The 16,704-nt window shown below is 38.8% G+C and overlaps 2 protein-coding genes across 6 annotated transcripts in view; one reads left to right on the forward strand and one right to left on the reverse strand.

The window, feature by feature from the left end:
* Positions 1-3,181, reverse strand: part of MIER1 (MIER1 transcriptional regulator) — a 59,901-nt gene extending 56,720 nt beyond the window's left edge. Inside the window, exons 1-2 of one of the 5 annotated variants that reach the window (XM_081087622.1) lie at positions 2,773-3,181; positions 1,610-1,710 (exon numbers count right to left, since the gene is read on the reverse strand). In XM_081087622.1, the coding sequence (XP_080943748.1) occupies positions 1,610-1,710; positions 2,773-3,055 (384 nt within the window). In that variant the 5' untranslated portion in view covers positions 3,056-3,181. Of the gene's footprint in view, positions 1-1,609; positions 1,711-2,475; positions 2,547-2,772 lie in introns of those variants that run through there. The other 4 variants (XM_081087624.1, XM_081087623.1, XM_081087626.1 and 1 more) reach the window with 4 other exon arrangements.
* The window catches only part of DNAI4 (dynein axonemal intermediate chain 4), a 58,017-nt gene continuing 43,974 nt past the window's right edge, over positions 2,662-16,704 (forward strand). Inside the window, exons 1-4 of the mRNA XM_081087621.1 lie at positions 2,662-3,206; positions 8,161-8,335; positions 12,970-13,154; positions 14,478-14,587. Coding sequence (XP_080943747.1) covers positions 3,160-3,206; positions 8,161-8,335; positions 12,970-13,154; positions 14,478-14,587 — 517 coding nt within the window. The 5' untranslated portion in view covers positions 2,662-3,159. The remainder of the gene's footprint in view (positions 3,207-8,160; positions 8,336-12,969; positions 13,155-14,477; positions 14,588-16,704) is intronic.

Here is a 16,704-nt window from a genome sequence, read left to right on the forward strand (position 1 = left end):
ATGTTTCCCCACTCATTACCCGGCTTTTCTGCCTACACCTCCAATGACTCACTGTGTCATGAAGAAGCTGCTCTTTAAAAAAATAAAACTCTAATTTTTGGAACATTCTTTTTATTAATCCAGTATCTACCTGTGTGTTACTTCCGTTACTCTGAGTTCTTCAGCACTTTGGATTAATACAACAGATGTCTTCTTTGTATTCAAATGCAAACAGTCAATATTTATACTTGGGTTAACAAAAAATAAATGTTGAAAGTCTACTTATACTAGGAGAGCTGAAAACAGGACATGACAGAATTAAAGGCATGAGAAAACTCCCCAATATCTATGAGTTGCGTAAAAATATTATGGTTTACAGTACTTATTAATGTGATATTCAAAATGGTCGTTCTCTTAATTGAAGTATTATGTTTAAAATTAAACTAAAAAGTGTGGTTAATTCCAATTTTATGTGAAGTTTGTGGCTAATGTCCCAAAACAAACAAAAACTTCACTATACAAAGCCTGAATAAATGCCTCTTTAGCTCCCATTCCCCACCTAAAGGCTTCCTATTTTCAGGGAAACTAACATTAACTTTTACTACATTAAGCTGTTCAAAACTGCTATTATATTGGAAAATTATTTTAAAGCAATTTACTGAATGCTCCATTAAAAAGTTATTAAACAATTTTATAGAAGCTATAATACACAAGAACCACTCAGAGTTATTTTGTTAACAAAAGCATTTTACGGTCACAATTTTACTTCAACCAATACCTTAAAATAACCAATAAGTAAACTTCTTTGGCAGTTTACATATCCTAAGAAATACCTTTTATTCAATACCGATACCTGATTCAAATATAAGTAATATATACCCATATGTATAAACTGTTATGCAATTCAAAAGGTACCTCTCAAAATGCACCAAAAAAATTTTGTAACAACTTAGACTCTGGGGCTGTTTGAGTGAAACAGATTAATGCAACATATTCAAGACCCTAAAACCAAATCTATATCTAATAATTTTCAGAGTCCCTGAGTGCCTTTTGAGATTTTGTAATTATTTCCTAAATTTTTTGTTTAAAAGTGACAGCCTACACATTATATGCAGGTAAAAAATTTATGGATAATCACTAATTTGGTTGAAAATACCCCCCCCCCCAGAAAAAAAACCCACCTATTTTTAAAAACGACATTTTCGATAAAGGCTGAGAGTTTACCTTTGTTTAGTAGGCAAGATGCAGGTTACAAAGCAGTAATGCATTACATTTGGAAGCCCCTCATCTATTCGACAATCAGCATCAGCATCCGGATGTTAGTTTGATTTTTATTGTTAACGCCAGCCCAAGACACACCTTTTGGTTCTTCAAGGAACAGTTTAGGCTTTTCTTCTCATAATGTTTACATAAAAGAGTTTTACCCAGTGGCCCTATTTTATCAGACTATCACCAACTGATATTTTTATAGCTCTTAAACTGTTGACATGTTATTTTTATTTCACCCAAACTCGAAATTTTTGGCCCATCAGCAGTTCTCAACACGGGAACATATAAAAACAATATACTGACAGTACTTGAGGGAGTTTGGATTTTCCCTCCCTTAATCTCCAAGTGTGCCCCTGCCTACCAGCATCACATCCGTCTTGTCTGCATTGAACCTCAACCAGTTGGTTCTTAACCACGTCCGTAACTCAGCCAGGCACTGGGAGAATCGAGCCACCACACCATCTGGATCAAAGGAAAGAGAGCCTCATAGTAACCGGACCAGAGACCATGATACCACAAGCTCACCATTCACCCTGTCTCTAATTTTTAAAAGAGATGTCCAGGAATTGGGAGAAGGATCTCACGACCATTTTTGAGAGCATGAGCGAATCTTGAGTCATACAATTTGTAACCAACGTTAAAAGAATAAAAGCGACTCAATTACATAGATCAACTCATTCCACCCATGAATGAAGAAAGAAGGTTCAGTCAACTCCAGATTATCTCGGCTGAGCGGCCTCAGGAGACCGGCCTAAGTTTTTCTGCAAAATTAAGAATTTCAGCGTTGGCGAAAGCTTTAGGGATAACTGCGGCCCAGAAAGGGGTAGTGACTCGCTCAAGGTCACCCAGCAAGCGAGGACCAGAGAGAAGCTACAGGCCAGGGATCTTTCCATGAAAAGCTGGGAGAACAAGGCCAAAGGAAGGGGAGGCGTCTGTCCCCAGGAATCCTCCCAGCGGCTGGGAGCGCCTTGGTCCCTCCCAATAGTGCCCTCTTGGAGTCTCTCTTCCCTCCCTCACTCCCTCTCGAAAGAGATGGTTTGCCCAGGACCCTGCTCACCACCAGGGCTGCAGGGCGAGCAGGAGCCTCCCCCGGGCTGGGACCGAACCCCAAGATGCTGGGGAAAAGAGGCGGAGCCACAGAGGGGAGGGCAGCTTAGCCCCACCCCGACCTGGACCGGAGGCCGACAGGAGAAAGGGGCGGAGGCGATCAGGGTCAGGCACACTCACGCCGCTGCGGATTCCCAGCCAGCCAGCCAGCCAGCCGCGGGCACTGCCAAAGCGAAAGACCGGGCTGGGAGGGGGGCGGGGGGGGGGGGCGGAGGGGAGCTGCGCATGCGCCTCGGCGGCTCGCGCCCCTGCGGGAGGGAAGCGGGCGGCAGCCCCTCCCCGGAAGTTCAGGGTCTTCCGGGCGGTACTCTGCGGTGGGGGAGGGGAAGGAGAGAAAGGGGACAGAGGACACCTCGGGAGCCCTTCGTTCCAAAAAGGACCAGGAGAGGGGAGGTGGTTTATGGAGGCTGCACTTACAGCCGCTGCCGCCGCCACCGCCGCCACCTTCGCTGCAGCCGCCACCGCCTGGAGAAGCCCCATCCATCCGCCTGCAGCCGGGGAGACTCCGAGCCTGGGAGGGGCCTGGGGCCGGGGCCGCCCGCCTCCTTCTTCTAGTCGTCTCCCCGAGCTTCCTCCTGCTCCACCAACCCTCTGCCCTCCCCTCCGCCTCCGCCCTCCTCCTCGGCCTCCAGCCGCCAGCCAACCGCGCGGCCGCTTGTTGAGCCCGGGCTCCACCGTCTCCATGACGCCCGGCAAACATTCCGGTGCTTCAGCCCTCGCCGCTAACGCCCGGGGTTGGGGTGCAGGGGCTCCCGGAGCCGGCGGGGAAAGGGGTGGTCGGCCACTCCCCAGCCCGTCGCCACCATGCCCGGCACTCCGATAGACTACTACAGGAAGCCGAGCGGCGCATCGTAAGTTCCGGCGAGGAAACCTTAGTCCGGCCCTCCGGTTCGCGGAGGGAAGGAACCTCTAGCCGCAGCTGGGTTCAATCAGCAGCATCGGAAGCCTGCAGGCGGCCGTGTCCCTCCTTCCTGGGCCCAGCACAGGCAGCCTTTTCCAGACCCCCTCCGGCCGTGCTCGCCCCATGGGAAAAGGCCGGGTTGGTGGAGAGCCATCCTGCTAGCACTCCTCCGGTTTTTTCCGCCCTGCCGGCTCAAGCTAGTTGCCCACGAGCTGTGCCTTCGGTTTTTTCCTGCCCCCACCTCAAACCCTCCTGCCCTAAGCTCATGCCTGCGTACAGCATTCTAGCGGTCCTGCAGCCGGTGAATGACAGGCCGGCGAAAGCGCACAGCAGCTCCCTCAGCGCTGCCCAGCAGTGCCGCTCCAGTTCCCCGATGGGCTCCCTCTCCCATACTTCCAGGCCCCTTTTCTTCTCTCTCCCCAAATTTTGAACATCTCTCCAATCTCCTCCAGCTCGGCTCATTTTCCTTTAGCAGAACTTGTTGAATATATTTTTTTTTTTTTGGAGAGAACCTCGCGTTCTCTTTTGAATATGATACTCAAGATTTTTGCCCATTCTACCGCCCCAGCAGAATAGCTTTCGTAAAGGTCCACAGCAGTAGCTGCTGCCCAGCAATATTCAGTGGCTATGTCTGTTTCATTCTCAACTCACGCAGCAGCAGCTTGGATCTGGTTTGTCACTTCTTGAGGTTTCTAGGACAACACCACTCGTCCCTGGTTCTCCCCTTGGTTTATGAATACTTTTCTCTAAATACTTTGCTGTTACTTCTTCATTTCTCCCGTGTCTAAATATCGGAGTGTTGCTGGGGTCAGTCTTTTTTTCATTATCAGGCCTTTAAAAATCACCTATACACTGATGATTCGCAAGTTTATATCGCTAGCCAACACTTCTCCCAAGAAAACAGACTTTTAAAAAAGCAAATATTTCCCCTTAGAAGTTAATAAGACATCTCAAAATTTATATCCAAAACTGAACTTAATTTTCTAACCAACTCTGTAATAAAATGGCAACTTCTCTTTCAGTTCATTAAAAGCCTTGGAGTTACCCTCGACTTCTCTAACATCCACTCCATCAGCAGCTTTTACCATTTCTACCTGAAAAATGAATCCAGGCTTACCATTCCAATGTAAGCCACTGTAACACTGCAGTAACCACATAAATGGTTTTGCCAACGCCCACATTACAGTAATAACTGGCTCTTTTCAAAACCATCTTCTGGCTCCCATTGCACTCAGAGTGGAAACACTACTTACAGTATCTCACTTTGGACTCTTCCTCTTGATTAATTACACTCACTGTTGTTCCACAGTAATATCAGGCACATTATTTCCCCAATTCAGAATGTGTACATTTGCTGTCTTTTAGAATATTGTACCCCTAGATAACCTCAGGATTCATTTTCTTTACATGTCACTTTATCAAAGAATTCGCTAATGTGTGTGTGTGTATAATACTTCCTCCTCCACATTGCTTTATTTTTCTCCATAAAACAAGTAAACCTACTTGGTATTTGGTATACTTGTTAATCTGCCTCACCCAAGCTATGGTACTCCATGGGAGCAGAGACTTTTTTGTTTTGTTCACTGCTATTGCCTAGAAGACAGAACGTGCTCAATAAATATTTGTTGACTGCACAAATGAATGAATCAGTTTGTACTTTAGTGACTGGCTACTTGTCTGGTTTTTGTTTTTACTTGAAGGTATGGCAATCTCAAGGTAAAATTGAGTAGAGTTCATGTAATTTTTAAAGTCATACAACTCTCATAGTAGCTGAGATAGTTAGAAAAATTCCCTTGGGAATTTCTTAAATAATGACAAATTCATAGAAGATTACCTGTTAAGGAAAGAATTAGGTGGGAGATGGGAAATAGTATAACCTTAACTTTTTGAGTTAGCCATGTTGTATAATTAAAATTTGACAGACACAAGTTTACAATGGTTTGACCTAATACATATGTTATTTCTCATCTTTCTTTTAGGATTTAATCCTGATCTTGGAAAGGATCACATGAAACATTAATTTTTCACTTTCACTTTTTCACTCCAAATTTTCTTATTTTGAGTCTTTCCTATTTGTTTAACAATATTGGACAATCTCTTTTAAAAACTACCAGTAATTAATTGTTCAATGCTTTTATCCCATTTCTCTGCTCATTTTCTCTATTCTACTGACTCAGCCGTGGGCAAACTACAGCCCGCGGGCCGGATCCCGCCCGTTTGAAATGAATAAAACTAAAAAAAAAAAAAAAGTACCCTTTTATGTAATGATGTTTACTTTGAATTTATATTAGTCCACACAAACACTCCATCCATGCTTTTGTTCCGGCCCTCCGGTCCAGTTTAAGAACCCATTGTGGCCCTCGAGTCAAAAAGTTTGCCCACCCCTGTACTAACTTCTTGGTTTATTCATTTTCTTTGATTTTTTAGAATTTTCATCTGTTGAGCATGTTATCTAGTTTTTCCATTAGAATCTTAAACTCAGTCCCTGGTGGAGGGCATGCAGGAGGCAGCCTATTGATGTTTAACTCTCACATCAATGTTTCTCTCTCCTTCCTCTCTGAAATCAATAAAAATATTTAAAAAAAATTAAGTTCCTGCTTTAGCAAACTTAAGAGTATAGAGCTACCTGGCCTCTGGTATCATGACTATTCTTTAGACAAAGTGATTTTCAGAGTGGTTATCTCCTGAAATCATCTTATTGCCCACTAATTTGCCTCTTGAGAACATTTGTTTTCTAACATAATTACACATGTATTATAAATTTCTAATATAATTGAAAGGAATTTCAATTTCTTTTAAAAAGTAGTCTGTACTTTCTCTAATTTCTCAATGTAGTAGGCAGAGTGCTATTTGCTGGGGCTATAAATGGTGGACATGATAAACATGGTTTCTGTGCAGTAGGAGAGGAGAAGGTAGAACTGGATTATAGTGAATTATGAAGCAAACTAGAGGCCCGATGCATGAAGATTCATGCAAGAATGGGCCTTTCTTCCCCTGGCTGCGGGCACTGCCGTAGCTCCAGCCAGAGCCGCCTTTCTGCCTTCACTCTGGCCCAGAGCAGCCTTTCCGCCTTCCCATGCTGCCCAGAGGCCCGGAGCGGCTGGGGCAGTGCAGAACGCCTGTAGCGCCTGTGTATGCAAATTGACCTGCCATCTTTTGGGGTTAATTTGCATACTCACTCCTGATTGGCTGGTAGGCCCCATGAACATATGGTCAATTTGCATATTTCTCTCTTATTAGTGTAGATAAGAGGAGTAAGGAAGTAGCCAGTATAATTGTCTAATGTTTTAAAAAGTTAGACTATGAAAGAAGGAGAAATATAGTAATGGATAGAGGAAGACTTAGCTAAAGGAAAGATTTTTAAGTTTAGGGGATGACTGAAGCATAATTATATGCTAGGGGGAAAAGATATGAAATAAAATGTAGGAGACAGGGAATTATTGATGGAGAAGTATCCCTGAGAAAGTAGTAAGAGACAAGTTTCAAAGCCTAGGTAGAAAGTAGCCTGAGATAAGAATGGCAACTGTTTTACTGAAAGAGGAAGAAATTAGAGTTTAGGTTTATATGAGTTTGTAGGATGAGGAAGAAGAATATAATGAAGGTGGAAAAATAATTTAAGGAGGTTTTACTTGATTATTTTTATTTTCTTAGAGATGTTGAAGGTAAAGTCCTTTAGAGACTGAAGTGGGGAGGACAGATAGAATACTTTAAAAAGATATAGCATGAATGGGATTAACTTAGTCATTTATTTTTTAAAAATGCTTATTTTGTGCCCACAACATACTGGGCACTGTCCTTCATATTAGGGATATAGCAGTGAACAAGACAAAAGTTTTTGCCCTAAACATGCTTATATTTTAGTAGAGGAATGGACAACAACAAAGTGTGAAGTAGTAATAAATGTACTAATGTCTTTAAAAATATTTTATTGTACTGTGATCATATATGATTTGGAAGTAAAACTATCATTAAAAACATTTTCTTTTGCCAGTACAGGAATGGCTCAGTGCTTGAGCATCAACCTATGAACCAGGAGGTGATGGTTCAATGCCTGGTCAGGGCACATGCCCAGATTGCAGGCTCTATCCCCAGTGTGGGTTGTGCCAGAGGCAGCCAATCAATGATCCTCATCATTGATGTTTCTATTTCTCTCCCTCTCTGAAATCAATAAAAATATATATTTTTAAAAAGTTTTCTTGACCATCTACTTCCTTTTTAAAATCTAAGGGCAGATCGTCCTTATTTTATAGAAATCCAAAGTATAATCAGAGTACTAGAATGAATGATAAGGTAGGTTTTTGTCTTAGGGAACTTACAGAGTAGATCCAAAAGTAAAATCATATTTTTTCTCCAGGACATATACATTTTGATGATAACTTCTCTTCTTATTAAAATTATTATGTAATTGTTCAGGCAGGTTTATACTTATGCTGTAACCTGCCTATGTAACTGCACTCTACACTCATTTGTGCTTACTACATGTCAGACACTTCCTAACTATAACATAAATTATTTTAATCCTCAAATAACCTATGAATTAGAAACTATTATCCCCATTATATAGATAAGGGAACAGACCCAGAGAAATTAGTGTGGACTTTGGATCTGACTACCTCGGTTTAAATTTCAACTCTACTAGAAATGTTTCCCTCTAAAGTTCTGTGATTTCATATAACTAGTATAAATAATAGTAATAGTAACCTCATAGAGTTGTGTGGAAAATTTGACATAATGCATATAAACATTTAGATCTATTCTTACACATAATGAGCTTTTAAGTAGTAGTAGTAGTATTTCTCATATGTTTAAATTGTTTTCATGTTCCTAATTAAAGTCTCTTTTTAGTGTTGGTTAGTTTTTCTTCAATTGTGGATCCTCTATATTATTTTCTTTTCTTGGTATAGGAACTTAGGCAGTCCAAAAAAGAAGTCTTTTACTGCCCTTTCTAGCCCAGGAAAAGGAGCTCAAACAAAAGGATATCTTGGTGTGACCCCAAGCAGAATGGGTTCATCAAAAATCATGGCGGCATTACCAGAGATGAAAACAGATAAAATGACTACCACAAAGGCAGCCATACAGGTAATATTCTCTTTTTTCCCCCCAATATATTTTTATTGTTTTCAGAGAGGAAGGGAGAGGGAGAGAAAGAGAGAAACATTAATGATGAGAGAATCATTGATCAGCAGCCTCCTGCATGCTCCCTACTGGTGATTGAGCCTGAAACCCAGGCATGTGCCCTTGGCCGGAATCAAACTTGGGACTCTTCACTCCACAGACTGACACTCTATCCACTGAGCGAAACCAGCTAGGGTAGTAATATTCTTTAGAATGCTGAGTTTATTTGAAAAAGACACATTGAAGAACTTGAAGACATGTTAAAGGTAGAAAATATGCTGCTTTGAAATAATCACTCCTAATATTGATATATTGATTTAATTAGTATTTACCACATAACATATTTTACAGTATAATATTGGCAGTTACCGCCTATAATTCATTATTGGTAATAATATTAGAGTGGAATGAGGAAAGTCTACTTGTGACCTTAAGAATTAGTTGGTTTGATAGTAATTGTGACTAATCTAGCTATAATACAGATAGTACAACTGCTATCCCCTCTTTGCAGTGTACTCTAGAAAAGTTCATTAAATGAATTGTCATAAAATAGGTTTTCTATCTCATTAGAGGACTTATTAAGAATTGCTGTTTAAGAAGTAACACCAATCCTCCTCAGACTATTCCAAAAAATTCAAGAGGAAGGCACACTTCTAAGCTCTTTATGAAGCCAGCAGTACTCTAATCCCAAAACCAGATAAAGACACTACAAAGAAAGAGAATTACAGATTACAGGCCAATATCCCTGATTAACATAGATGCTAAAATCCTCAACAAAATATTAGCAAATCACATCCAGCAATACATTAAAAAGATCATATACCATGACCAAATGGTATTTGTTTTGGGGATGCAAGGCTGATACATCACATAACTTGAAAGACAAAAAACACATGATCATATCAATTGATGCACAAAAGCATTTGACAAAATCCAACACCTTTTTTTGATAAAAACTTTCAGCAAAGTGGGAATAAAGGGATCATACCTGAATGTAATAAAGGCCATATATGACAGACCTACAGCCAACATCATCCTCAATGGGCAAAAACTAAAACCATTTTCCCTAAGAACAGGAGCAAAACAGGGAGGCCCACTTTCACCACTCCTGTTTGACGTAGTATTGGAAGTGCTAGCCATAGTGATCAGACAAGAAAAAGAAAGAAATTATATCCAGATTGGAAAAGAAGAAGTAAAACTGTCATTATTTGCAGGTGACATGATATTGTACACAGAAAACCCTAAAAACTCCATTGAAAAACTACTAGATTTAATAAATGAATTTGCAATATATCAGGATACAAAATTAACACCCAGAAATCTACAGCATTTTTTATACCAATAATGAACTCACAGAAAGAGAAACTAGAAAGACAATCCCATTTACCATTGCAACAAAAAAAATTAAGATACCTAGGAATAGACTTAACTAAGGAGGTAAAAGACATGTATTTGGAAAACTACAGGACATTGAAAATAGAGAGGAAGATACAAACAAGTGGAAGAATATACCCTGTTCATGGATTGGTAGAATTAACATCATTAAAATGACCATTCTAGACAAAGCAATCTATAGATTCAATGCAATCCCCATTAAAATACAGCATATTTCACAGACCTAGAACAAACTTTCCAAAAATTATATGGAATAATAATAGAAAAATTAATAGCTGCAACAATCTTGAGAAAGAAGAACAAAGTTGGAGGGATCACAATACCAGATATCAAGCTATATTACAAAGCTACTGTTCTCAAAATTGCCTGTTACTGGCACAAGAACAGACATATAGACCAATGGAACAGAAGAGATAACCCAGAAATCAACCCAAGCCATTATGCTCAATTGATATTTGACAAAGAAGGTCAGAGCATACAATCGAGTCGAGATAGTCTATTCAATAAAGGGTGTTGGGAAAATTGAACAGATACGTGCAAAAAAGGAAACTAGATCACCAACTATACCATACACAAAAATAAACTCAAAATGGATCAAAGACTTAAGTGTAAGATGGAAAACCATAAAAATCTTAGAAGAAACCATAGGCAGCAAAATATCAGATATATCTCATAGCAATATCTTTACCGATACATCTCCTAGAACAATGGAAACTAAGGAGAAAATAAACAAGTGGAACTACATCAAAATTAAAAACGTCTGCACAGCAAAAGAAACTATCAACAAAATAAGAGAGCCCACTGCATGGGAGCACATATTTGCCAATGTTACATTTAATAAGGCTTTAATCTCCAAAACTTATAGGAAACTCATACAACTTAATGAAGATAACCCAATCAAAACATGGGCAAAGGACCAAAATATGGGTATGTCCGCTTTTAAAAGCGGACATACAGAACCCAAAAGACATGAAAAAATGTTCAAAGTCACTAATCATCTGAGAGATGCAAATCAAAATGACAATGAGGTACCATCTCACACCTGTCAGAATGGCTATCATCAACAAATCAACAAACTACAAGTGCTGGTGAGGATGTGGAGAAAAAGGAACCCCCATGCACTGCTGGTGGTGCAGCCACTGTGGGAAACAGTGTCGAGTTTCTTCACAAAATTAAAAATGGAACTCCCATTAGACCCAGTGATCCCACTTCTAGGAATATATCCCAAGAAATCAGAAACACCAATCAGAAAGGACACATGCACCCCTATGTCCATAGCAACACAATTTACAATAGCTAAGATTTAGAAACAGCCTAATAGCCCATTAGCAGATGAGTTGATTAAAAAATAGTGATGGAAAGAAATATATATGATAGACTAATCCAACAGACTACAATCATCCGTATATGAGCAAACTAAAATACATACAACAACATGGAGAAATAGAAGAACGTATTGTCAAACAAAAATGACAGAATATGTCATAATACACTGAGTGGCCAGATTATTATGACCACCTGACGTTTTTAGGCAAATTAGCCGTTGACTGCATCTTATGGCATATGGAAGCTGAAGGCCTGTTTTAACACCTTTGCTGTCTGCAGTTACCAAAATAAAATGTCTCCAATTCACACAGGAACACAAGGATTGGACAGTCGAGCATTGGTAAAAAGTCATGTGGTCCGATGAATCAGGTTTCCAGTTGCATCATGCAGATGGCAGAGTGAGAATTTGGCGGAAACAGCATGAAAGCATGCACCCCACATGCATGAGTATAACCCTTCAAGCTGGTGGGGGCAGTGCTATGGTTTGGGGCATGTCTTCCTGGCATGATTTGGGGCCTTTAATTCATGTGGAACAACGTCTGAATAGTACAACATACCTAAGTATCATTGCTGATCAAGTTCATCCTATCACGTTGATGGCATGTCCCAATGGAGATGGCTTCTTCCAACAAGACAATGCGCCATGCCACGATGCTTGTATTGTGCAGGAGTGGTTTCAAGAACACGAGGGAGACTTTACCTTGCTTAGGTGGCCCCCACAATCACCAGATCTCAATCCAGTTGAGCATTTGTGGGACGAAGTTAAAAGAGCCATCAGGCAGCTGGTTCCACAACCATCAAATCTCACAGAACTGGACAGTGCTAATCATCAGGCATGGTGTCAGATTCCTCGCATCACCTTTCAACATCTCGTGGATCAGTGCCAAGAAGAATCACCGCAGTATTGAAGGCAAAAGGTGGCCCAACAAAATATTGATGGGGTGGTCTAATAATCTGGCCACTCAGTGTATATGACTATATACATTTTAAAAACAGGCAAAACTAAATTACACTGACTTTCATACATTGTTGGTGGGAACCACTTGCAAAAACTTTAGCAGTATCTATTAAAGATGATTCATTACACAGAAATTCCACTCTTTGGTACATATCCAACATAAATTCATACAGCATATTTTTGGTAACACACATACAACAGTATTCATAGCAGCACCATTTGTAAGAGCCAAAAAAAAAAAAAAGAAAAAAGAAAAACAATATTTCTATTGTTTACAGAAATATCCGTAAACAATAGAATAGATAAATAAAATTCTGGCTATTCACAAAATGGAACAGTGTACAATAATGAAAACGAACCATCTATTAGATAATATGAATGAATCTCACAAATATAATAATGAACAAAAGAAACCAGTTCCAAAGAGTACATACTATATGCTTCCACCTAAATACAGTTTAAGAACAAGCAAAACTACTCCATGTTATTAGAATAATTGTTACTTTTGGTGGGAAACAGTGTCTCTTATGAAAGGAACTTCTGGGATTCTGGTAATTTCCTGTTTCTAAATTTGAATACTGGGTCCATGGGTGTGTTCAGTTGTTAAGAATTTATTAAGCCACAAAAATGTAATATGCAAAAATAATCTGGATGAATAATAATTTTTTTATCTTTCTGAATTTTCTCAAATTAACATATATTACTTATACATAGGTAAAAAGTAAGACTTAAAAATGTATGCCTACTTTGGAAACTTTTTAAGCATAAGATATTTTATCATTTAATTTTTCATGTTTATTCTAACCCAGAAACATTATACTTATCTCTTTTTTTCCTATTACTTTTATTTCTATTTTCTAGGACTTATTATTTAGGAACCTTATCTTTTTTACTTTTTTCATATTACCATTTTCTACAGGTGTTTGATGTAAATGGAGTTGATGTTACTCCTCGACCTCTTTACCGTCCAGATCCACATACTGGTACACCAAAGCCAAATAAACTATTGACATCACAAGACGGATCATTCTCATCAGAATTTGTACCTTCCCACAGCCTTTATCAAAATACACTAAATCCTAGTATGTTAGGGCAGTTTTCAAGGTAGAGTATACTGTTCTATACTTTTAAAAAATATTATATACACTGTCTTTTCATTTAAATTGCATATATGTAACTTCGATGTCCATTGTCTCCAGTCTCCCAGCTCCACTCTGTCATCCTAATGTGCCATCTCTATGCTCCTCTCATAATTAGGTCTAATTAGATGTAGAGCTTTACACGTCTTAAGTTCTTGTACACTCACACCAAAACATTAGTGAAAAAAATATATAAATTTTACTCAATATTTCCTAAAAAAACAAAAGAGGGGGCTAGTATTACATACCCACAGACATATTTCTTGAGTTTCTTTTATGCTACAATTTCTGGGAAAGAGTGGCTTTTGCTCTCCTCCCTCACACCTAGTCTCCCATGCAAATCCCTGTTCTCCTAGGGTTTGATTTCTCTCTTGTTTTATAATTTTCTTTCTTGTAATGGAAATGTTATGCATTTTTTTATGTAGATACTAATACACTTGAAATTTCGTGAATGCTTATAGTAGAAAAATTCAGATCTTTGCACTAATGAAATGGCGCATCCTAAAACAATGTAAAGATTAAAGGGAAATATTTGAGTGTGTAATTTTCAATCTGACAAATTAAAAGTTCCAGATGTTAACTAAGCATGAGATTTGCAGGGTTGGGGGAGTGCTCAGCAAAACAATGGATATTCCAGTAAATTTGATCCAACCATTTGGAGTGCAGTTGGGATTATAGACAGAAAGGGGTGGGGGGGGGGGGAGGGGCATTTAATATCTTGGAGTAATTTTAAGTCCATATATTTAAGGAAGTTATTTTGGGATTCTTTAATATACTGATTTCCCACTGAGTACATAGATTTTCTTTTAAGTAAATCTTGAGAAAGCCTTTGTCAAAATGAATAAGTCACATTTAAGATGGGATTTGAATAATGAGCAGAAACCTGGTGAAAAATGAAAGGAAGTGTATTCTAGGCTGAGACCCTGAAGTAGGAATGCTCTATAAGATTGAGGAATAAAAAAAAAAGAAGAAAAGAAAAGAAAAAGGGAAGACAAGAGTGATACTAAAAATAGAGAGTCTAGGTAGGTGGGCTGTATTCTAGGTTTTTACCCTAAATATATTGGGAATCCATTGAAGGACTTTAGGTATAGTTTTGATATGTTATCTCTAAAATATATTTAAATGACTTACTTAAAGAATATTAGAAATCAACTTGATGTTTGAAGAACAAATTTTTATCAATTTTGCTTATGATTATAATATAATTGGTTTCTCAACCTGTATTTTCATTTATATGTTTAATTATCCATAAGGACATCTAAGCAAATAAATAATGTTGTTATTAAAGGTCAGTTTTAGGAAGCAGTACAGTGTCTAAGTCAAGTCTATCAACTAGTGAGTCAATAGCAGAAGACCTAGAAGAAGCCTATAAACGAGAAGGACCGGCTAGTGTTACAGGTAATGAAAATACAGTTGTTTATTGAAGTAACAGACCACTATATTCCTTTAGCACATATGCTCATTATTTTTTGGATACTTGAGATAGAAGAACTGTGGTAATGATTCCCAAATGCTCATTTGTGCAGTAGCAATATGAACATTACCAGGGTAGTAACTATCCATATAATTCTAAAAGTTCCCAAGGTGGCTGTCCTATACCACCAGCCTCAAGAATCACAGAGCATGTTTTAAAAGACCTCAGCTTTTTACTCAGAGACAAATCTGATACATTGCGATCAATGCTGTAATAAGATATATGCCGAATATGATGGGAGCACTTAGAAAGGAAATATTAACTCCTTTGAGGTGAGAAAAAGAGAATGTTCACAGAGAGTTCTGTGAACTGACATTTGAATTGGGTTTTAAATATAATAGTTATTTGTGAGAACGAAGAGGAGAGGCCCGTTCCAAGCCAAGGATAAAACATGAGGTAGTGCAAAAGATTATGAAAGTAAAGATAAAAGAATAAGGAAATAATGGTTGGTCAGAAGTACCAGAAGAAAGGAGTGCCTACTTGAGGGGCCATTTGCCTTGGAGTAGAGTAAGGATGTCTTTTTCTCTAAGATGATAATGAAGGATTAATGAGAATATTGATACGGTTGGGAAAGTGCTTGATGGAATCTTCTTTTTTTGTGATGGACTTTTATTTTTGGTGTAATAGGAATGCTCTTGACAGGATACCTAACTACCATTAGTTTAGTTTATTCAAATAAAGGCTTATTTTTCCCCACATTAAAAGGAGTTAAGAGGTAGATAACTTTTGGCCTTAATTTTGTGACTTAATTATGCCACAAAGGACTCTGGATTGGCAGCTCCATTATTCTCTTTCCTTAAGCCCTTTCTTGCCTCATGCCTCCTGGTCTCAACATATCTACCCCAGCTCTGGGTATTATCATATCCACATTAAAGACAGAAGAAAGAAAAAGGCAGTAGCACCAGTCACATCTCCCTTATCACGAAAGAAAAGATTTCCCAGAGGACTTTGTTCTTCTTGTTTATTTTTTTATTTTATCTTGTTGGCTAGAACTGTGTCACATGGCCACCCCTAGCTTCAAGAGAGTGTAGGAAACCTAAATACTTGGTGTTTCAGTCTCTGTTAAATGGAAAGAGGCAAAGAAAGGGAGAAGGACTTAGCAATGAAACTTTAGACAGTCAGCAATGTCTGTTGCAGGAATGAAACTCATCCTCTCCGAGGGAGACCAGGACTGGGTTATTGTCATGACCACCTCCAGCCCTTTCTACACATATTCTACATATTTATGTAGGCCATGTTCATTTCCTTTAAAAAAAAATAATCGTCATTTGTGTTAAAAACCAATTCAAACTATTACTAATACTGTAAAAAGATCAAAGCAATGTTTCTCATTCCTATCTCTCCAGTATCTAAGATTGAGGAGACACTACAGAGAACGCTGAAATTTTAGTTGAGGCTTCCACACATTAATATATAAAAAAGTAAGTTTAGTATTTGTTTCTCCAGGTTATCTGTAAAGCTGTCAACAGGTACTGGTGACTCCATATTATAACTCCATTTAGTGAGCTGTGGTATGGGTAGGGTTTTCCTACTTCTGTACTTTTACTTGTAAACAATTTTTACTACAGTGCTTTATAATGTGTTTTAAAGCATTGCATTTACAAAAAGGAAAATGCTGTAAATATTGCATATTTTATGTATTTGGACCAAAAGGTTAAAAGTAATTAGACAAAAGTGGTTTTGCACCAATTTTATTATGTCAAGTAAAACCATCAGACCTACAAAAAAAAAAAAAAAAGTTTTGTTTTTCTAAAGCTATCCAAGTTTTACCCTTCCCTCCTTCTGGAAGAACTATTAGGAATGGAGAAGATGTGTTCTCTCCATCTCTGGAAGTAAATAAGGGCAGGTGAGGCAAATTGATAAATTTGTGTGCTTTTCCAGGTGGAGAGGGATATGCAGTCAAGATCTAATTGTACGGCCATTTTAGCTTTAAGGGATCTGGCCCATGAAATAAATTCTATAGGTATACTAGAGGCCCGGTGCATGAAATTCATGCATGGGTAGGGTCCCTAGGCCTGGCCAGTGATCAGGGCCAATCAGG

This window comes from Myotis nattereri (assembly GCF_964212035.1).
Source record: "Myotis nattereri genome assembly, chromosome: 3".
NCBI lineage: Eukaryota > Metazoa > Chordata > Mammalia > Chiroptera > Vespertilionidae > Myotis > Myotis nattereri.